The sequence below is a fragment of the Myxine glutinosa genome, chromosome 13 (genome assembly GCF_964187855.1).
Source record: "Myxine glutinosa chromosome 13, kmMyxGlut1.1, whole genome shotgun sequence".
NCBI lineage: Eukaryota > Metazoa > Chordata > Myxini > Myxiniformes > Myxinidae > Myxine > Myxine glutinosa.
In genome coordinates, this window is record NC_136273.1 from 29,825,390 (window position 1) to 29,848,298 (window position 22,909).

The window sequence follows — 22,909 nt, forward strand, 5'->3', positions numbered from 1 at the left end:
GAAACCAAATGGGGGTAATGAGGGACGAAAGGAGGGCTAACAGTGGGCGATTGTTAAACAAAATGGAAGCAATAACGAACAGAATGGGTGACCGCATGCAAAAATGTGGGGAGACCATGGATCGCATGGTGGGCGAAAGGGTCCCAGGGGTGCACAAGGAAGTAACGCGGGTCGAAAAGCGCTGGTTGAGCGAAGCGGAGGAAAGCGCGGGTACAATGACGGGGGTAGAAATCGCGACCCGGGGTTTGGAAAAGCCGGCGACCGATGAGGTAGAGGGAATTTTATTAAAGCCAACGGTTGTCGAGGTGAACAAAGAAATTATGGGTATAGTTGAAATTGGAGAGACCGGGGACTTAAAGTTAAAAGAGCAACAATCGGAGGAAGGAATGGAAATTGCTCAAAGTCTAAATGCACATCCTGATGCCGTACTTGCTAATCCATATAAAGATTTGCAGGTTTTGGTGCAGGGAGGAAGAAGAACCCCGAAGGTGAGACGTGCTGTGTATTGTGCGGGGAGATTTTGTAAGAGGATGTTTGGCGACAAAAGAATTTTCGCGCGCTTGGGATCGAGGAGGCATCCGGGCGTTGGTGAAGGGTCCCGTGTGAGTGTAAATGGCACGCGTGTGGAAAAAAAGTGTGCGTCGGTGAGTGGGTGTGTTATAAAGTGTGGGAGTGAAACCGAGTGCGAGCGAGAATGCACGTCGGGGTGTACGGAGTGTGACACGGAGAGTAAGGTGGTGGTGGAACGTGTGCGAGAAGGCACACCTGAATTGGTGGTAGCGCGGGTGTGGGAGAGCCCATGTGAGCGCGTTAGTGGGTGGATGCAAGAGTGCACGCCCATGGTGAGTGTTACGGAGGACGTAACGGAGGAGAGGTGTGGACCAAAGTGTGCGCAAGAGTGTGCGCGAGAGGTGTGGTGTGTAACAGGGAGAGCGTTGGTGGATTGTACGGACGGCGTTGGAACGCCAGGTTTTGTGAGGGTGAAAGGGGTAGCGTATGCGTGTGAGCATGCAAGTAAAGCATCGACGGTAACCGGGTTAGTGGTTAGGGCGACGGATAGCCGATGCGAGCACTCGGGGCGTGGTGTGATTTGTTGGGTGCGAGGCCCGGCGCGGATCGATGCTGCGTCGCTTCTCTTCGAAGCGTCGTTGCCGATTCGGGCTTGGCCCCGCCCCGCACGGTCGAGTCCGGGCCTTGGCGGGCGAGGCGACCGGTCCGGTTCAAGGGCGAGTGGGAGGAGGCGGAACGGTGCCCCCTCGCGGGGATGGGGTTCCGACCGAGGGAGATTGAGCCATCGGGCCCGGGACCGCAAGGTGCCGCGCCGAGATGGTGCGTGGAACCTTGGCCCAACCAAACCACCTCCCTTGAACCGAAAGCCGGACGGATTCAACCTGCAGGTGACCAAACCACCCGAATTCATTGCTCGGCTTTACGAACCGGGTTTAATGATGTCACGACGCACCGAGGCTAGGATATAGCGGACTGTGATGATGATAGTAGTGATTTGATACGAAATTTATGATAGTGGGTAGAATTGGCAGTAAATGGCAAATTTTTGAATTGGTTGGAATTTGGACGAGCAAAATTGATAGTGGGACCTCCCCGATGTGGTAGGATGGCAAATCCACCATCCCTCACGAAAAGTGGGGGCAAATGCGCTATAGCTTATGGGGTGTATGGCAGTGAAAACTAGCCCGGGTGGGTTAGGATATGGTGTGTAGGGATCTAGCGAAGATGACATTAGGTAACGTTAAGGTTAGTTAGTGACTGATACCTGTAGTGGGGACGCAGGTAGATTAGTATGGATGATAATGACGTGGGAGCGCAATAGTTTAAAGGGACGACTGGGAAGCGCAAGTTTCAGAGGGGAGTAGTTAGCTGAGATGATGCCGTGTGTTTGAAGATTGAACAGGTGTGATTGAACAGGTGTGATTGCACAGGTGTGCAACTGAACAGGTGGGTGGAGCAGTGTTTGAATGATAGTAGTGGTGATTGTGTATTGTGATGACCAAATGGTCCAGGAAGAAAGGAGGGTGCAGGTGGCACCAGGTGTGAGGGCACAGGTGTGCAACAGCAGGTATGGAGAATGGTAGTGTGGAATAAATGGAGTATTGGAATGGATGGTCGTGGAGTGAGTATGGTGGAAATTGTGGAGTGGAGTGGATGGTGCGAAGGTGTGAATGGGGGAAGAGTGGACCCCCATCACGGATACCCGGGGCGGGTAGTGTAAGTGTTAGGTAGAGGGTACAGGTAAATTGTGGTTGGATATTGGCATCTGTGGTGCGGGTGAAAGAATGGTCTTTGGATGGGTGCATTAGTGTTGTGGAAATGGCTGGGCGTGTAGCCTGTTAGTGTGTGTAGTTGGTTTGGGCACTCCACCACTGTGAGGATGTCGGCCAGGTGAGGCCGCAGGTGGGCTCTGGGAGCCGGTAGTAGTTGTTGTGGATGGGGCCCGAGGATCCGGAGGACGGACCCGGGTAGCCCAGTGCCAGAGGGCACCGAGTGGGGTGACAGAGCCAGGAGGGGCTTTCCCCAGTTAGTTAGGTTAGGGTGAGGAGCTAGGTAAGCTCGGGTGGCAACTACAGTGGTGGAGGTGTGCAGGTGGGTAGACCTGCTGGGAGAGCTACACGTCGCAGCCCAGAAATTGTGCGAGGGCACCGGGAGATGAACCGGGGGAGTGAGACCCCAAATTGAGAAGCACCACAGTTTGGTCAATGGGAATTGGTTTTTAGAACCCATAGTGTAAGTGGCCAATGGATTGGCAGGGAAAGACCCCGGGTAGTGTAAAGTGTGTTAAAATCATTTAGAGGATAGTTAGGATTGGAGTCTCCTCGCACCATCTGCATCCACTCACCTGAGGTGACAGGTACTCCACACCATGCCATGTTTTGATTATTTTTTACTGTGCAAATGTTTTGGATTGTGAGACGCATCATGACGTGGGTGTGACATTGTGCGTAATTCCATCTCTCCCTCCTTATGAGGATTGATGATGAATTGGTGATGGCAAATTTTGAAGTAGAGGGATTGGAGACGAATTTGGTGTAGAAGGGAAAGATGGGGAAGACAAGACGTAGTGACAAATTTGTAAAGGTGTAAATTCTTGTAAATATGGGGTAAGGGCAAGGGTAGTGTAGGTGACAGGGGGGGGGGGGGGGGTGACGTACGGTAGGGACGAGTTTTTCTCACTTCGCTCTCCGTACGCACTTCACCCTGCATTGCCTTTATTGACGTGTACCCTTGTGACCTTACCCCTCGCTCAATTGTCTTCCCCCCTTTTGTCTCCCACTTGAGGACCTGTGCGCCATTGGGCGCCGAGGGGAGCGTGCGTGAGGTGGCCATTGTGCGCACGAGATTCCCAGAACCACTTGCATTGCGTTGATGTACCACTTTATGGACCGCTGTTCTGCGGCCAAGTACCACTTGATGGACCCCAGGTTCTGGGGCAGGGCACCTCTGTTGGAGACCGGCCATAGTGGCCAGGGAATCTTGCTTGCGGACCTCGGTAAGGTGGCACCTATGCCAAACAGGTGGACCACCCTTAGTTGGCCCCTGTTGCCCTAAATAAAAATGGACACGGTTTGTGCTTTTTATATTTCCAAGTAGGCCGCATGAAGCCAGAAGACGTCAGGAAGAACATCGGCCCAGCAGAGAAAGAGAAGACCACCACCAGTTGTTTTGTTGTGTTTATTATAAACCGTGGTGACTGTGCACCGAGTGGTGCTTTTGGTGCGTTGTGGTGCTTTGTGGTGCTTTTGGGTGCTTTGGTGGTATTGGTACTGGTGCATCGATGCAATGCGTGCTGTCTCCTCCCTCCCAACAGGAATTTCTTTTTTCTTGTTCCCTAAAAAGAAAAAAAAAACACAGGTCCTGGGTTGCGTTGTAAATAAGAAATAACGTCATTGTAAATAATGCTCCCCACCGTAAATGTATAGTTTGAGAATAATTCCGTAATTCGGTTAGCTGTGGGCTTGAGTCTGTTAGACAGGGTGCAATGCAATAGGGGGACATACTTATTTGTGTTTTAAGATTGTCACACTCAGGGTCAGGTTAATTGTAGAGGGAATTACACCTACGTGTCACACTAAGTTAAAGTTTTGTAGGCCCGAGCGCGGGCCTGAAGAAAGGAGGGTGCAGTGTAACGGTTTGAGAAGTGTAACGAATTTGAGAAGTGTAACGGTTTTTGAGAAGTGTAACAATTTTGGAGGAAGTGTAACGAATGTGAAAAGTATGGTTTTGTGGTGTGTAACACCCTCGTAATGTAAATAATGGTCGCAGCCGTCCTCCTAGTTAATTCCATGAAACTTACACACAGGCCACGATATATCTTTTTAAATAGTGTATTTCCTTATTCCATGTAGGCTAAATATGTGTTTCCCACTAGATTGACTCTGCATTGTATCAAACGAAATAAGCGTAGGCCCTTTCAAATTCCCCAATCATCTCCACTCTCCAAAGTTCCTTTCAAAAGCGGTGCGAGTGGTGTTCAATCCCGCAAGCCGCCATTGCCCATGTGCTAATCTCGGAGAAGAAAGGCGTGTCTCCACCTCGTCATAGAGGGGAGGAGTGAGCCAGAGGGTCGCATGGCCAACCAGCACCGCGGTGAGCGACCCAGTAGGCGTGCCCTCGCAGCCGGCGGCTTGATTCCGCCCCGAGTGATAAAAGCGACTGGAAGGGACTACTTCAGGAGATGAGCGAAGAGGTGACATACGAGCTGAGCTGTGAGTGGTGAGATGCGAGACGCTCCAAGCCAAAGAGGAAACCAGCTTTGGAGAGACGCACTGAGAGGAGGGAGACAGCTCCACCAGAAGGAGAGGAGCAGGTGTGCCCGAGCCAGCGTGTGACGTCTAGAGCATCGGCAGCGGATACGCGACGGAGGGTTTTCCCGCCAAAAACGCGAGGAATTGAGAGCTGCTGCCTCCGACCCTGCCTCCCTCTCCAGCAATCCACCTCAAGCCATCCCTGCCTGCAATATCCCCCGTGTAAGTGTGAACGTCGTCTGTCCTACTCGTTGTCCTGGGGTTAAGTAAATTGAATAGGATAAGCTAACGATGCACTGTGTGACTGCTTCTTCCATCCATTGCTGTAAATAATTTTGGTCGCTCTTTCTTTTTGCTTGTGTGTGTATAATAAATCTGTTCTTCCTCCGTACTCTGTCTTCTTCTCTTTTTCCTTCTCTTTCGGTCGCTTTAGAGGTTTCCCGATTGAATATCTGCGGTGCGATCTGGTCAACGTCGGGTGGAATCGGGCCAATTGGGGATCCTGTTAGGTCGCGGTTGGACCATCCGCTCGGCCCATCGTAACATCTAAACCGCGATCTGTAACAATATATATATATATATATATATATATATATATATATATATGTATATATATATATATATATATATATGTATATATATATATATATATATATATATATATATATATATATATATATATATATATGTATATATATATATATATATGTGTGTGTGTGTGTGTGTACATGTGTGTACGTGTGTACATTTTACATGAGATGTAATAACACATTTCAAACTGTATTTCCCATGTGCACGCACATGCATTCACATGTTATCAGAAGTAAATACATTGTGTAGATTACATTATTTGTGCATCTGATAAATTGCCAGTAACCATTTTGTGAAACTGAATGTGCAGGTGCAGCATCTAACTCAATATGTCGGAATGTCATACACGGCCATGCCCATGGGATTCCCACAGGTGACCCCACTAGTCTTATTATAATAGAGCAAACGCATATGGTTATGTTTATATGCGACGAAAACGTCTTGTTCTTCTTCAATTAAAATTAACACCCTCTTCATTAACCCTCTTAATTACGTTTAGACTGGTGAGACCCCTCAGACCTTTGACGACGCTTTAATTCCCCCAAGACCCTTAAGACCACCAAGACCAAAAATACCCCGAAGACCCAAAACACCCCAAAGACCCAAAACACCCCAAAGACCCCAAATACCCTTGAAGGCCCTGAGGCTCAAAAAGACCCTGAAGACCCAAAATGCCCCGAAAACCCAAAACACGCCGACGACCCAAAACACCCCGAAGACCCAAAAATACCAAAATACCCTTAAAGACCCAGAGGAACCAAAAGATCCTTCAGACCCAAAAGTTCCTGAAAACACTGAAGACCCAAAATACCCCAAAGACCAAAAATACCCTTAAAGGCCCAGAGGATCCAAAAGACCCTGAAGACTCAAAAGACCCAAAAGACAACGAAATAGTCAAAGATGCATATCCCTCTGAAACGACGTGGTGAAGCGCGTGGAGCGCACGGAGTCACGCTAGTATATATACATATATGTTTAGCCTCGTCGCCATGTAATTAATCTGGGATGTGTTCAGGTACCAATCTCATGTTACAGTTACATGGTCTCATGTCTCATGTTACTCCCTAATTCAGTAATTGCCCCTCTGCTCAGACATCGGTACCTCGTTCGTTTGAGCTCAAGGCCCTGGGCTGCCGGTCTAACGTTTCTAGTTCTCGTGGCTTACGCACTCGACAGCTTTTAATACAGTGTACATCGAAAACGCGGACGAAAGGACATTTAAAAAAATTAAAGACAAGTATCGCAGGTCTCAGTAGAGTGACACTCTATCCTATGGAGGTATGAATGAAGACGACAGTGCAGGAGGGACACACACAACCACTGAAATGAGAATACATCGAACCCTCATTGTGGAAATGAAACATGCCGAAGGACGACAATCGAGCCGGAAGGAACTGCGTATTGAGCCGGAAGCACACAAATAAACATAAATAGGCGATAAAACGCTATTTTGGAGCATCGTGTGGCTGAAATATTATTTTCCCACACACTCACCTAATTTTCCGGGTGTTTATCGTAAGTATTTATCGACGATTTCCTGGTTCAGAGTCCAGACTGAGGCAATTTTCGCGCGGTTCGGCGTCTTCAGAGAAATGCGCGATTACCACAGCTGGATCGAATATCCGTGGACACCACAGCGAGAAAGATTACATTTCATCAAATAAAGGTTGGTGTATAACATAGCCATTGTTTGAATCTCTATTTGATGAGGAAACTGATGCAATGTCTCACATGATACCTCAGTGTTGCTTTCACGGTTAAGGTGGATACCTGGAGATCGCAAGGTCCTGATTTCAAGCCCCTGTGACACGTTGAATTAACACCAGGTGGGTTCACTCAGTCTGTCATTCTTCATAGTCAAAAAAAATAACAAACAAGTACAGATACATTCGAAGTACACCGCCCCATGCCAAATAATTAAATACGCTCAACGCGGCATTGCCGGGCGCCATTTAATTGTATAAAAAATATTTGTGTGGAGCTCAAACTCAAGACACTGAGATCTTAAGCAAGTCACCTCGATCATTAAGCCAACACCAGGCTCACGATTACCAGGATAATGCGGAACAAATTACTTCACAGCCAACACCAAAATGGTCAAAATTGGGTTTTGGGTGTTAACTCCACATGTTGCACCACATACAGTGCATTCAGAAAGTATTCAGACCCCTTCACTTTTTCACATTTTGTTATGTTGCAGCCTTATGCTGAAATCGTTTAAATTCACTTTTTCCCTCATCAATCTACACTCAATACCCCATAATGACAAAGAGAAAACAGGATTTTAGAAAGTTTTGCAAATTTATTAAAAAGAAAAAACTGAAATATCACATTAACATAAGTATTCATACCCTTTGCTTAAGTATTCATTTGGACTCCAATCATGGTGTAGAAACATCTCAAAGATGATCAAGAGAAATGGGAGGCACCTGAGCTAAATTTCAAGTGTCATTGCAAAGGGTATGAATACTTATGTCAATTTGATATTTCAGTTTTTTCTTTTTAATAAATTTGCAAAACTTTCTAAAATCCTGTTTTCTCTTTGTCATTATGGGGTATTGAGTGTAGATTGATGAGGGAAAAAATGAATTTAAACGATTTCAGCATAAGGCTGCAACATAACAAAATGTGAAAAAGTGAAGGGGTCTGAATACTTTCTGAATGCACTGTACATGTTCACGCCAATTGCCGACATATGATCTTCAGTTTGACCACGCCTACATCAAGAAGGGTTTGTCTTTCACTGGCGTGACACAATATTTACAGACACACGACACCCCCTGTGTCTGCTGTTCATTACAGTTCCTTATGGCATTTTCCTTACAGGTAGCGATTCGTATCGACGAGGCGTGTGAAGAGCGATGGAGAACAAGAAATGTTTCTTGATTGTGGTTCTTATCACCTTGGTTCTGCTTCTGGCACATTTATTCCCAAAGTATGTCGTTTTTTTTTTCGAATGTCAATTCTTTTGTATATTATCTAGAAGGTTGATGAATTGCGAAAGATGATGGGAATAGAGCCTGTGATTGATGCTGTGAAGAGGAACAGGTTGAGATGGTTTGGTCATGTATTGAGGAAGGATGAAAGTGACTGGTTGAGAAGAGTGATGGAAATGAATGTAGAAGGAAGTAGAAGACGGGGAAGACCGAGAAAGACTTGGCTAAAGATGGTGGAAGAAGAAATGCGGGCAAGGGCGTTAACAAGGAGAGATGCAGAAAATAGGGCAAAATGGAGAAGATTGTCATGGGGACCGCAAGGCTAACCCCCGCTCTAGCAGGGAAAATGGCCTTAAAATGCATGTTGTTGTTGTTGTTGTTGTATTTTCTAGAAGGTGGGTTATCGATACTATAAGAGAGCCGTTTGTGTGTGAATGTGTGGGTCGCCATTTTTCTCAGAGATGGCTGAACAGATATTCATCAAACTTTCAGGGGTTCATTCGTGAATGCTGTCGAGTGTTTTAGGCAAAAAAAAGATTAAAAAGAAAAAGTAGAAGTTTTTGTGGATTTCTCTTTAATTTGTGATTTTTCTTTAATTTTGGTTTAGTTGAATTTTGTGCCTCAGCCTTTGTAGCTATGTGAAAGGTAATCCATAATAATAGATGTGAGTGTGGGTGTGTGTTGTTGGTTGTTACCTCCACATGCAGATTTCAGAAGGTGGAGCGTAGCCCCCCAGGTCTCAAAGTATCCACCTTCACGCACGTGTGTGTGTGTGTGTGTGTGTGTGTGTGTGTGTGTGTGTGTGTGAGATATATAAATATAAAACAAACAAGTACAGATACATTCAAAGTACACCGCCCCCATGCCAAATAATTAAATATCCTACAGCGCGGCATTGCCGGGGCGCCTCTGGCACCCGGCAATACCACAGTGCACCTCATAGAGGCTGCATTGGGAGGGAGAGGTGTACACTAATTAATTGATTAATTGTATAATTAAAATCAATAAAAGATTATCACAAAATATTTTCTTAATCAATTGGCTAATACCATCACAAAAACACTAGTGCTTCATCCGAAGATGTATCTTTTAGAAATTTAACTAAATAAGTCATTAATAAAAAACTAAATTATTAATTGATTAATCAATAAATAATTAATCGATTAATCAATAAATAATTAATCTATTAATCAATAAATCAAAAATATCCTTGATAGCCACATCACTTGGTCACTCATGTCCAAATATTAGCTTCCGAGCTCAAAAGGTGCCTGAGATATTGGCCAAATGAGAAAGAAAATAAATAAATGATTAATAATGAAAATAAATAAATAATAATCATTAAAAAATTAAATTATTAATCAATTCGGTCACATAACACATAAACCACCACCATTTCATCAGAATCTGCAACTGAATTTTTCTTTTTTTTTAGGAATTAATCGAATAATTAAATAATTAAATCGATTAATTGATTAATTGATTAATCAATAAATCAAAAATATCCTTGATAGCCACATCACTTGGTCACTGTCATGTCCAAATATTAGCTTCTGAGCTCAAAAGGTGCCTGAGATATTGGCCAAATGAGAAAGAAAATAAATAAATGATTAATAATGAAAATAAATAAATAATAATCTTAAAAAAATTAAATTATTAATCAATTCGGTAATAAAACGCGTAAACCACCACCATTTCATCAGAATCTGTAACTTAAAAAAAAAAAATTAGTCATTAATCGAATAATGAAATAATTAATCGATTAATTGATTAATTGATTAATCAATAAATCAAAAAATATCCTTGATAGCCACATCACTTGGTCACTCATGTCCAAATATTAGCCTCCGAGCTCAAAAGGTGCCTGAGATATTGGCCAAATGAGAAAGAAAATAAATAAATGATTAATAATGAAAATAAATAAATAATAATCATAAAAATATTAAATTGTTAATCAATTTGGTCAGAGAACACATAAACTACCACTATTTCATCAGAATCTGTAACTTAAAAAAAAATTTTTTTTTTGTCATTCATCGAATAATTAAATAATTCATCGATTAATTGATTAATTAATAAATCAAAAATATCCTTTGCAGCCAAATCACCTGGTCATTGGCATGTCCAAATATCAGCTTCCTAACTCAAAAGGTGCCTGAGTTAATGGTCAGAAGAGAAAGGAAATTTGATTAATTAAATAAGTACTTAATTAATCGCTAATAATTAAATAACTCCTCAATTTATTGATTAATCAAAAAAAAAAATACCGTTTTTGAGAAAGGACTTGCTCACTCTTGTGCCGAAATTTCAGCTTCCTAGCTCAAAGGATGGCTGAGATATCGTCCGGACAACCAAGAAAGAAAACAAGAAAGAAAACAAACAAGTACAAATACATTCAAAGTACACCGCCCCATGCCAAATAATTAAATATGCTGCAGCGCGGCATTGCCGGGGCGCCTCTGGCGCCCGGCAATACCGCAGTGCAGCTCATTGAGGCTGCATTGGGAGGGAGAGGTGTACACTAATTGATTGATTAATTGTATAATTAAAATCAATAAAAGATTATCACAAAATATTTTCATAATCAATTGGCTAATCGCATAACTAAACCACTAGTGCTTCATCCGAAGATGTATCTTTTAGAAATTTAATTAAATAAGTCATTTATAAAAAATTAAATAATTAATTGATTACTCAATAAATAATTAATCGATTAATCAATAAATAATTAATAGATGAAATGATTAATCAATAAATCAAAAATATCCTTGATAGCCACATCACTTGGTCACTCATGTCCAAATATTAGCTTCCCAGCTCAAAAGGTGCCTGAGATATTGGCCAAATGAGAAAGAAAATAAATAAATGATTAATAATGAAAATAAATAAATAATAATCATAAAAAAATTAAATTATTAATCAATTTGGTCAGAGAACACATAAACTACCACTATTTCATCAGAATCTGTAACTTTAAAAAAAAAATTTTTTTTGTCATTAATCGAATAATTAAATAATTAATCGATTAATTGATTAATTAATAAATCAAAAATATCCTTTGCAGCCAAATCACCTGGTCATTGGCATGTCCAAATATCAGCTTCCTAACTCAAAAGGTGCCTGAGTTAATAATGGTCAGAAGAGAAATGAAATTTAATTAATTAAATAAGTACTTAATTAAACGCTAATAATTAAATAACTCCTCAATTAATTGATTATTCAAAAAACAAAAAATACCGTATTTGACAAAGGACTTGCTCACTACTGTGCCGAAATTTCAGCTTCCTAGCTCAAAGGATGGCTGAGATATCGCCCGGACAACCAAGAAAACAAGAAAGAAAACAAACAAGAAAACAAACAAGTACACATACATTCAAAGTACACCGCCCCATGCCAAATAATTAAATATGCTGCAGCGCGGCATTGCCGGGGCGCCTCCGGCGCCCGGCAATACCGCAGTGCAGCTCATTGAGGCTGCATTGGGAGGGAGAGGTGTACACTAATTGATTGATTAATTGTATAATTAAAATCAATAAAAGATTATCACAAAATATTTTCATAATCAATTGGCTAATCGCATAACTAAACCAGTAGTGCTTCATCCGAAGATGTATCTTTTAGAAATTTAATTAAATAAGTCATTTATAAAAAATTAAATAATTAATTGATTACTCAATAAATAATTAATCGATTAATCAATAAATACTTAATAGATGAAATGATTAATCAATAAATCAAAAATATCCTTGATAGCCACATCACTTGGTCACTCATGTCCAAATATTAGCTTCCCAGCTCAAAAGGTGCCTGAGATATTGGCCAAATGAGAAAGAAAATAAATAAATGATTAATAATGAAAATAAATAAATAATAATCATAAAAAAATTAAATTATTAATCAATTTGGTCAGAGAACACATAAACTACCACTATTTCATCAGAATCTGTAACTTAAAAAAAAAAAATTTTTTTGTCATTAATCGAATAATTAAATAATTAATCGATTAATTGATTAATTAATAAATCAAAAATATCCTTTGCAGCCAAATCACCTGGTCATTGGCATGTCCAAATATCAGCTTCCTAACTCAAAAGGTGCCTGAGTTAATAATGGTCAGAAGATAAATGAAATTTAATTAATTAAATAAGTACTTAATTAAACGCTAATAATTAAATAACTCCTCAATTAATTGATTATTCAAAAAACAAAAAATACCGTATTTGACAAAGGACTTGCTCACTACTGTGCCGAAATTTCAGCTTCCTAGCTCAAAGGATGGCTGAGATATCGTCCGGACAACCAAGAAAACAAACAAGAAACCAGAGTGAAAACTGAGTACTCTCTTTCAGCGTGCGTCACTGCCGAGCCCCCTTCGGTGCCCGGCAATGACGATTTGCAATGCCTGGAGGTGGCATAGGAAAGGAGCGGTGTACAACAAGAAACCAGAGTGAAAACTGAGTACTCTCTTTCAGCGTGCGTCACTGCCGAGCCCCCTTCGGTGCCCGGCAATGACGATTTGCAATGCCTGGAGGTGGCATAGGAAAGGAGCGGTGTACAACAAGTACACATACATTCAAAGTACACCGCCCCATGCCAAATAATTAAATATGCTGCAGCGCGGCATTGCCGGGGCGCCTCTGGCGCCCGGCAATACCGCAGTGCAGCTCATTAAGGCTGCATTGGGAGGGAGGGGTGTACACTAATTGATTGATTAATTGTATAATTAAAATCAATAAAAGATTATCACAAAATATTTTCATAATCAATTGGCTAATCGCATAACTAAACCACTAGTGCTTCATCCGAAGATGTATCTTTTAGAAATTTAATTAAATAAGTCATTTATAAAAAATTAAATAATTAATTGATTACTCAATAAATAATTAATCGATTAATCAATAAATAATTAATAGATGAAATGATTAATCAATAAATCAAAAATATCCTTGATAGCCACATCACTTGGTCACTCATGTCCAAATATTAGCTTTCCAGCTCAAAAGGTGCCTGAGATATTGGCCAAATGAGAAAGAAAATAAATAAATGATTAATAATGAAAATAAATAAATAATAATCATAAAAAAATTAAATTATTAATCAATTTGGTCAGAGAACACATAAACTACCACTATTTCATCAGAATCTGTAACTTTAAAAAAAAATTTTTTTTTGTCATTAATCGAATAATTAAACAAGTACACATACATTCAAAGTACACCGCCCCCATGCCAAATAATGAAATATCCTACAGCGCGGCATTGCCGGGGCGCCTCCGGCGCCCGGCAATACCGCAGTGCAGCTCATTGAGGCTGCATTGGGAGGGAGAGGTGTACACTCATTGATTGATTAATTGTATAATTAAAATCAATAAAAGATTATCACAAAATATTTTCATAATCAATTGGCTAATCGCATAACTAAACCACTAGTGCTTCATCCGAAGATGTATCTTTTAGAAATTTAATTAAATAAGTCATTTATAAAAAATTAAATAATTAATTGATTACTCAATAAATAATTAATCGATTAATCAATAAATAATTAATAGATGAAATGATTAATCAATAAATCAAAAATATCCTTGATAGCCACATCACTTGGTCACTCATGTCCAAATATTAGCTTCCCAGCTCAAAAGGTGCCTGAGATATTGGCCAAATGAGAAAGAAAATAAATAAATGATTAATAATGAAAATAAATAAATAATAATCATAAAAAAATTAAATTATTAATCAATTTGGTCAGAGAACACATAAACTACCACGATTTCATCAGAATCTGTAACTTTAAAAAAAAAATTTTTTTTGTCATTAATCGAATAATTAAATAATCGATTCATTGATTAATTAATAAATCAAAAATATCCTTTGCAGCCAAATCACCTGGTCATTGGCATGTCCAAATATCAGCTTCCTAACTCAAAAGGTGCCTGAGTTAATGGTCAGAAGAGAAAGGAAATTTGATTAATTAAATAAGTACTTAATTAATCGCTAATAATTAAATAACTCCTCAATTTATTGATTAATCAAAAAAAAAAATACCGTTTTTGACAAAGGACTTGCTCACTCTTGTGCCGAAATTTCAGCTTCCTAGCTCAAAGGATGGCTGAGATATCGTCCGGACAACCAAGAAAGAAAACAAGAAAACAAACAAGAAAACAAACAAGTACACATACATTCAAAGTACACCGCCCCCATGCCAAATAATGAAATATCCTACAGCGCGGCATTGCCGGGGCGCCTCCGGCGCCCGGCAATACCGCAGTGCAGCTCATTGAGGCTGCATTGGGAGGGAGAGGTGTACACTCATTGATTGATTAATTGTATAATTAAAATCAATAAAAGATTATCACAAAATATTTTCATAATCAATTGGCTAATCGCATAACTAAACCACTAGTGCTTCATCCGAAGATGTATCTTTTAGAAATTTAATTAAATAAGTCATTTATAAAAAATTAAATAATTAATTGATTACTCAATAAATAATTAATCGATTAATCAATAAATAATTAATAGATGAAATGATTAATCAATAAATCAAAAATATCCTTGATAGCCACATCACTTGGTCACTCATGTCCAAATATTAGCTTCCCAGCTCAAAAGGTGCCTGAGATATTGGCCAAATGAGAAAGAAAATAAATAAATGATTAATAATGAAAATAAATAAATAATAATCATAAAAAAATTAAATTATTAATCAATTTGGTCAGAGAACACATAAACTACCACGATTTCATCAGAATCTGTAACTTTAAAAAAAAATTTTTTTTTGTCATTAATCGAATAATTAAATAATCGATTCATTGATTAATTAATAAATCAAAAATATCCTTTGCAGCCAAATCACCTGGTCATTGGCATGTCCAAATATCAGCTTCCTAACTCAAAAGGTGCCTGAGTTAATGGTCAGAAGAGAAAGGAAATTTGATTAATTAAATAAGTACTTAATTAATCGCTAATAATTAAATAACTCCTCAATTTATTGATTAATCAAAAAAAAAAATACCGTTTTTGACAAAGGACTTGCTCACTCTTGTGCCGAAATTTCAGCTTCCTAGCTCAAAGGATGGCTGAGATATCGTCCGGACAACCAAGAAAGAAAACAAGAAAACAAACAAGAAAACAAACAAGAAACCAGAGTGAAAACTGAGTACTCTCTTTCAGCGTGCGTCACTGCCGAGCCCCCTTCGGTGCCCGGCAATGACGATTTGCAATGCCTGGAGATGGCATAGGAAAGGAGCGGTGTACAACAAGTACACATACATTCAAAGTACACCGCCCCATGCCAAATAATTAAATATGCTGCAGCGCGGCATTGCCGGGGCGCCTCCGGCGCCCGGCAATACCGCAGTGCAGCTCATTGAGGCTGCATTGGGAGGGAGAGGTGTACACTAATTGATTGATTAATTGTATAATTAAAATCAATAAAAGATTATCACAAAATATTTTCATAATCAATTGGCTAATCGCATAACTAAACCAGTAGTGCTTCATCCGAAGATGTATCTTTTAGAAATTTAATTAAATAAGTCATTTATAAAAAATTAAATAATTAATTGATTACTCAATAAATAATTAATCGATTAATCAATAAATACTTAATAGATGAAATGATTAATCAATAAATCAAAAATATCCTTGATAGCCACATCACTTGGTCACTCATGTCCAAATATTAGCTTCCCAGCTCAAAAGGTGCCTGAGATATTGGCCAAATGAGAAAGAAAATAAATAAATGATTAATAATGAAAATAAATAAATAATAATCATAAAAAAATTAAATTATTAATCAATTTGGTCAGAGAACACATAAACTACCACTATTTCATCAGAATCTGTAACTTAAAAAAAAAAATTTTTTTTGTCATTAATCGAATAATTAAATAATTAATCGATTAATTGATTAATTAATAAATCAAAAATATCCTTTGCAGCCAAATCACCTGGTCATTGGCATGTCCAAATATCAGCTTCCTAACTCAAAAGGTGCCTGAGTTAATAATGGTCAGAAGATAAATGAAATTTAATTAATTAAATAAGTACTTAATTAAACGCTAATAATTAAATAACTCCTCAATTAATTGATTATTCAAAAAACAAAAAATACCGTATTTGACAAAGGACTTGCTCACTACTGTTCCGAAATTTCAGCTTCCTAGCTCAAAGGATGGCTGAGATATCGTCCGGACAACCAAGAAAACAAGAAAACAAACAAGAAACCAGAGTGAAAACTGAGTACTCTCTTTCAGCGTGCGTCACTGCCGAGCCCCCTTCGGTGCCCGGCAATGACGATTTGCAATGCCTGGAGGTGGCATAGGAAAGGAGCGGTGTACAACAAGAAAACAAGAAACCAGAGTGAAAACTGAGTACTCTCTTTCAGCGTGCGTCACTGCCGAGCCCCCTTTGGTGCCCGGCAATGACGATTTGCAATGCCTGGAGATGGCATAGGAAAGGAGCGGTGTACAATAAATAAATGATTAATAATGAAAATAAATAAATAATAATCATTAAAAAATTAAATTATTAATTAATTCGGTCAAAGAACACATAAACCACCAACATTTCATCAGAATCTGACTTAAAAAACATTGTCATTAATCAAATAATTAAATAATTAATCGATTAATTGATTAATTAATAAATCAAAAATAGCCTTTGCAGCCAAATCACCTGGTCATTGGCATGTCCAAATATCAGCTTCCTAACTCAAAAGGTGCCTGAGTTAATGGTCAGAAGAGAAAGGAAATTTGATTAATTAAATAAGTACTTAATTAATCGCTAATAATTAAATAACTCCTCAATTAATTGATTAATCAAAAAACAAAAAATACCGTTTTTGACAAAGGACTTGCTCACTATTGTGCCGAAATTTCAGCTTCCTAGCTCAAAGGATGGCTGAGATATCGTCCGGACAAACAAACAAACAAACAAACAAGAAAGCAAGAAAACAAACAACGAGAGTGAAAACTGAGTACTCCCTTTCAGCGTGTGTCACTGCCGAGCCCCCTTCGGTGCCCGGCAATGACGTTTTGCAATGCCTGGAGATGGCATAGGAAAGGTGCGGTGTACAACAAACAAGAAAGAAAACAAACAAACAGAGTGAAAACTGAGTACTCCCTTTCATCGTGCGTCACTGCCGAGCCCCCTTCGGTGCTCAGCAATGACGATTTGCAATGCCTGGAGATGGCATAGGAAAGGTGCGGTGTACAACAAACAAGAAAGAAAACAAACAAAGAGTGAAAACTGAGTACTCCCTTTCAGCGTGTGTCACTGCCGAGCCCCCTTCGGTGCCAGGCAATGACGTTTTGCAATGCCTGGAGATGGCATAGGAAAGGAGCGGCGTACAATATGGATGTTCATTCGCGGTTATGCTGATTGGCTGTGTGGTGTTAGGTGCAATGTGATTGCCTCCTGGCAAGATTGAATAATATGTTGTATCGGCTTATTAAAAGCTGACATTCAAAATCTGATTCCATATTTCACGATCGGAACTCATGGCCTCAATAATTATGCTGAAATCTAGAGTGAAATGGGAACAAAATTAGGAAAAAGCTAATCAGATAATTAAATAATAGGTTCCACAAGACGTGAGGTAAAATGACTCCGAAGTTCATTTTTTCACTCTTTCTAAGGTAATTATATGTTTGATTTGTTTCACACCGTCCAGGGACATCTGTTGTCGTCTCTTTGGCTTTTGGATTTACTTTTATTATACATTTTTAACGTATCGTAATACATACCGGTACAACATGGAATCAAAGTTTCTTTAATAACCGTGCATTAAGGTACGACGGGGAGTGGTGGGAGTGGAGAGAGGGGTGTGGAGAAAGACAGAGGGGTGTGGAGAGAGGGGTGTGGAAAAAGACAGAGGGGTGTGGAGAGAGGGGACAGAGGGGTGTGGAGAAAGGACAGGTGAGTGGGGAAGAGAGAGAGAGACTGTTTCTTCCTTTTATTACAAGAGCACAGAAAATCAGTTATGTTCAGTCATAAAGAAACAAAACACAATAAAAATGGTCTCAAGGAAAAGTTATTAATAATAATAATAATTCATTTATTTTGTATAGCGCTTTTCCAGAAGTCCAAAGGCGCTTAATTGTCAAATTGTTGTCAAATTGTTGTCAAATTATTGTCAAATCAATCATCATCAAGTGTGCATATGACATCATTAAAAACCCACTTTTCTTTAAAACATGTTAAATTCTTGTTCATTTTAAAAAACCGGTATTCTAGCTTTAGTCTTGCATTTACAAGAGCCTTAAGGGTGAGCAGTACATCATATGACGAGTCAGAAGCGTTTCCCATTTTTTTCTTCCTGGATTTATAAATTGCAAACTTGGCCTGGCCAATTAAAAAATTCATTAAAACCACATTTCTAAGGGAAGACGGTCCTAAAACACCATAAATAAAAACATTGTGATTGAAGAGGGAACCAAGCTTCACAAAGCGTTCCTGAAGGAATGTAAAAAGAGGTTGCAATCGTTCACACTCAAGGTATATATGCGGTAGGGTTTCAATGGATGCACAGAAAGGGCATAGATTAGAGTTAGCAGTAGAAAACCGGTTCAGTAAAAATTATAAGGTAAAATCCAGTGTACAAGTTTCCATTGAATATCTCCAACATACTTTGGAGTAGGCAAGAGATAAAAACTTCGCCAATTGCGGCAATTGGGGGGTATTGGGGGTAAAACATCCCGCCATCGAAGCCTCGGGTGCTCAGAAAATGTTTTTGCGTATAAAATTTTAACGTACGCGTTGTACAAAGTTTTCTTTGGAAAGGCGGGAAGGGATAATGCAGTATCATCAGGGCTGTTCAGGCCAGGGGACAGATTAAGTGGCGGGCTGAAGACTAGGAGTTTGGGGAAGTCACCCGCTGTTTCCTTGGGGGAAGGGCCAAGTTCCTCGCAGGTATTACGATACGTTGTGGATATCCCTTGAAGGAACCGAGAGATGATCCTGACAGATTTTATTCGGGTTTTTTTGTGCCACAGCGGCAGCACTCAGCCGGCAGCTCCCAGACTCTGTCATGAGGTCTTTCACTCGCAGCAGCTTGGCATCAACAAAACGTTGAACGAGTCCCCTATTATTCAAGCTGTTTTCCAGGAAGGGGTTGTAGCATAGGGGCTCATTCAACATTTCCATGTTGTATGTTGCCATTTCACGGGAAAAGGACAGGGCTTGCCAGGCGTTCATCACCCCTTGGTAAAAGGTGGGCAGCAAGGATGAATCGATTTGATGAGGGTTCATCAAGAAAAGTTCTCGGTCGTAACCCAGCTTGCATGTAAGCTGCAATATGCAGTTAGCCAGAGGCCTCCAGAGTAGGGCTTCATCTCCATATACAAGTTGGCGCACGATATGAAGCCGGAAGACCATAATCCGGCTGCGGATATCAATAAGACCTTGGCCACCTTCAGTGAGTGGTAAGTATGCCACGGGGGGTTGGAGCCAGTGTTTCCCGCTCCAGAAAAAGTCGACAATGCTCTTTTGCAGTGTAATAAGAAGGCTCCCGGGCAGTTGTAGGCATATCATCTTATGCCATAGCATAGAGGCGACAAGATTGTTAATGACGAGAGTTCTTCCACAGTACGAAAGTTGAGAAAGAAGTCCTTTCCAGCGGGCCAGTTTTGCCATTACCTTGTCCGGTAATCCCACCCAGTTCTGCTGCTCAAAGGTGTTGTCTCCTAGGAAAATACCGAGGTATTTAATGCCACTTTTCTGCCAGTTCACTCCTCCTGGTAGGACAATTGGCGGGCAATCTCCAGGTCCTATCCAAAGGGCTTCACTCTTCTTCCAGTTTACCTGGCCCGAACAAGCCTGACAATATGTCTTTAGTGCCTGAGCCACCGCAGTGACGTCAGCACTATTTTTTATATAAATACAGACATCATCTGCATAGGCAGAGACTTTTAGCGGTGTGGTAAGAATTGATCCAGTGAAGCCAGAAATGTGCGTACGTAATTGGAGCAGAAGAGGTTCGATGGCAAGAGAGTATAAAAGTCCAGATAGTGGGCAACCTTGCCGTACTCCCCGTTGTACAGCAATGGGGCTACACAATACTTGATTAATTTTAAGAACACTGGATATATTACAATACAAAAGTTTAACGTACGAGATAAAAATAGGTCCAAACCCAAAATTCTCTAAAACTCTAAAAAGGTACATGTGGTCAATACAGTCAAAGGCTTTTCCTTGGTCAATGAAAAACAGACCAACATTCATATTAAAATTGTTACAAAACCGAATGGTATCACGGATAAGAAAGATATTATTAAAAATAGTACGTCCAGGAATACAAAAGGATTGATGTTCTCCTATTAGTACATTCATAAAAGGTTTCATTCGATTAGACAAGGCTTTGGCTAAAATTTTATAATCCGTACATAAAACAGAAATAGGACGCCAGTTCTCTATAAGTTGAGTGTCCGCTTTCTTAGGAATTAAGGTGGTGACTGCTCTCCGGCAACTCCACGGCAGTTGTCCATCCTCTAAACATTCATTCAATACCCGCAGTAGGTGAGGTCCAATGGCGTCCCAAAAAAACTGGAAAATTCACTAGTCAGCCCATCCAGTCCAGGGGCTTTATCAGGTTCCAAGGCCTTCAAGGCAGCGGTGAGCTCAGGTAACCTAAGAGGATCCTCCAACTGCTGCTTCTGATCCTCCGCCAATGTTGGAAGGTTAGAAACAAGTTCCGATATTGCATCCTGGTTAATGTCATGCCGCATAAACCGTTGTTTAAAATGTTTCCGGGCACATTCCCTGATTCTGCCATCTTCATAAAGGAGTTCCCCATCATGGAGCAAGCGTGTAATCATTGACGAAGAGGCCCCCCTTTTAAGGCTGAAGAAGAATTTGGTTGGAGCATCAAGGTCGTGTATGTACCTCATCTTCAGGCGCAATAAAGCATTTTGTGCTCGCCTTTCGGATATGGAATTCAGTAAGGCCGTTTTTCCATGGATTTGTTGCCTCATTCCCTGGTAGCTCACACTTGCAGTTCCCTGAAGCTGTTCCTGTAATTCCAGGATTTCATCTTCAAGTAAGGTTGTGGTTTTTCTTTCCTCTTGAACACCATACGCACGACTTTGTTGGCAGAACAGTCTGATGTGCGTTTTGGCATTATCCCACCATTGTCTGAGGTTTGAGAAATTCCCTTGGGAGGCAACCAGAATATTCCAAATTTCCGGAAAAATGTCCTTAAAGGTACTATCATCAAGTAAGTTGTTATTAAATTTCCAAAAAGCACTCTTGTTTTTCGGGCAGGGGGCAGAAATTTTGAGAAATGTTGCGCTGTGGTCCGAGAATCCTGATGGGTAAATTTTGGATGACAGAACGAGGCGTTCAAGTGGAGGATTAATATAAAACTTGTCCAAGCGAGCAAGTACAATATTACCCTGAATGCATCGACACCATGTGTATTGCCTGATTGATGGGTGCTGTACCCGCCATATATCTGTCAAATTCATTTGTTTTAAAAATTTGGTGAGAGGGATTGTGGAGACAGGATGGGGCTCTGCACTGTTCCTGTCTAGTTGGGGTTGAAGGGTGCAATTAAAATCTCCACCAATACAAACATGATTGTCTTGGTTTTTTAGGGCGTTTTGGCTGTCGAGGGACGTTAGGTGTGTCCCAAGGTCATTAAAAAAAACTCGCCGAGCTACAGGCGTACTTGGGGCATAGATATTAAAAATAGTATAGAATTTTCCACAGTAGTGGAATTCTAGTGATGCTAGGGATCCCTTGTGTATTTCGTCGAATTTAAGCGATGAAGGCGAAAAGGAGGGGCTAATAATTATTGCGACACCGCCTTTGCGGGAGTCACCGTTACTAAAAAAGGACAGGCCGGGGAAGAGCCTACACCACTCTGCGACACAGCAGTCGTTGGCATGGGTCTCTTGTAAGAGGGCAATGTCAACTTTCTTCTGTAATAAAAAATCCCTTACTTGAACTTTACGGACAGAGCTACATCCTCCGTTAATATTCAAGCTACAAATGGAAAAACTCATTACAAATACAAGGAGGAGTGACCACCACTCAATTTTTTGATAGCAGTTCATTCTTAGCTTTTTGCAACCACTTCTTTAAACGGTGATGTTGGGAGGAATTGAAATTAAAAACGTGGGGCCATTTTACCATCAGTCTAGCGGAATGTATAAAATCAGGTAGCTCCGGAAAAAAGGTTTCTATAACAACATTCCTTTTTCGGAATGTGTCCTTAAGAAACCTTTTTATCTCGGAGGGAGGGATTGGAGGGGTTTCTTCTTCCTTAAGGCTACCACATTCACTAACAGAGTCATCCATATCAGATGGCTCAGATGGTGTGTCACACTGGTTTTCATCATTTATCTCCTCACCGTCATCACATCCCTCCACGTTATCGGATGGGGCATAGTCCATAGAGGGAGGGGACGGGGAGGGAGAGAAATGAGCCATCTTCAGGGGAGGGGGGGGGGGGGGGGGTACTAATTTTTGCGGTTCAACCATATCAGTTTCTAGGTCAGTAGACAAGGGCGAGGATTCATCCACATCTATGTCCTCCAATACCGAGAAACGATTTTCTGTGACGAGGGACAAATCTAGGCCAGAGAGGAGGGGCTGTCGGTTTTCAGTTGTAGGTTTTTAAAAG

The 22,909-nt window shown here is 40.5% G+C and overlaps 1 protein-coding gene across 2 annotated transcripts in view; it reads left to right on the forward strand.

Annotated features, from left to right (window-relative positions):
* Positions 1-6,902: 6,902 nt before the first annotated feature.
* LOC137438777 (globoside alpha-1,3-N-acetylgalactosaminyltransferase 1-like) overlaps positions 6,903-22,909 on the forward strand; it is an 85,051-nt gene continuing 69,044 nt past the window's right edge. Inside the window, exons 1-3 of one of the 2 annotated variants that reach the window (XM_078767233.1) lie at positions 6,903-7,017; positions 7,114-7,177; positions 8,178-8,286. In XM_078767233.1, the coding sequence (XP_078623359.1) occupies positions 8,213-8,286 (74 nt within the window). In that variant the 5' untranslated portion in view covers positions 6,903-7,017; positions 7,114-7,177; positions 8,178-8,212. Of the gene's footprint in view, positions 7,018-7,094; positions 7,178-8,177; positions 8,287-22,909 lie in introns of both variants that reach the window. The other variant, XM_078767232.1, reaches the window with a different exon arrangement.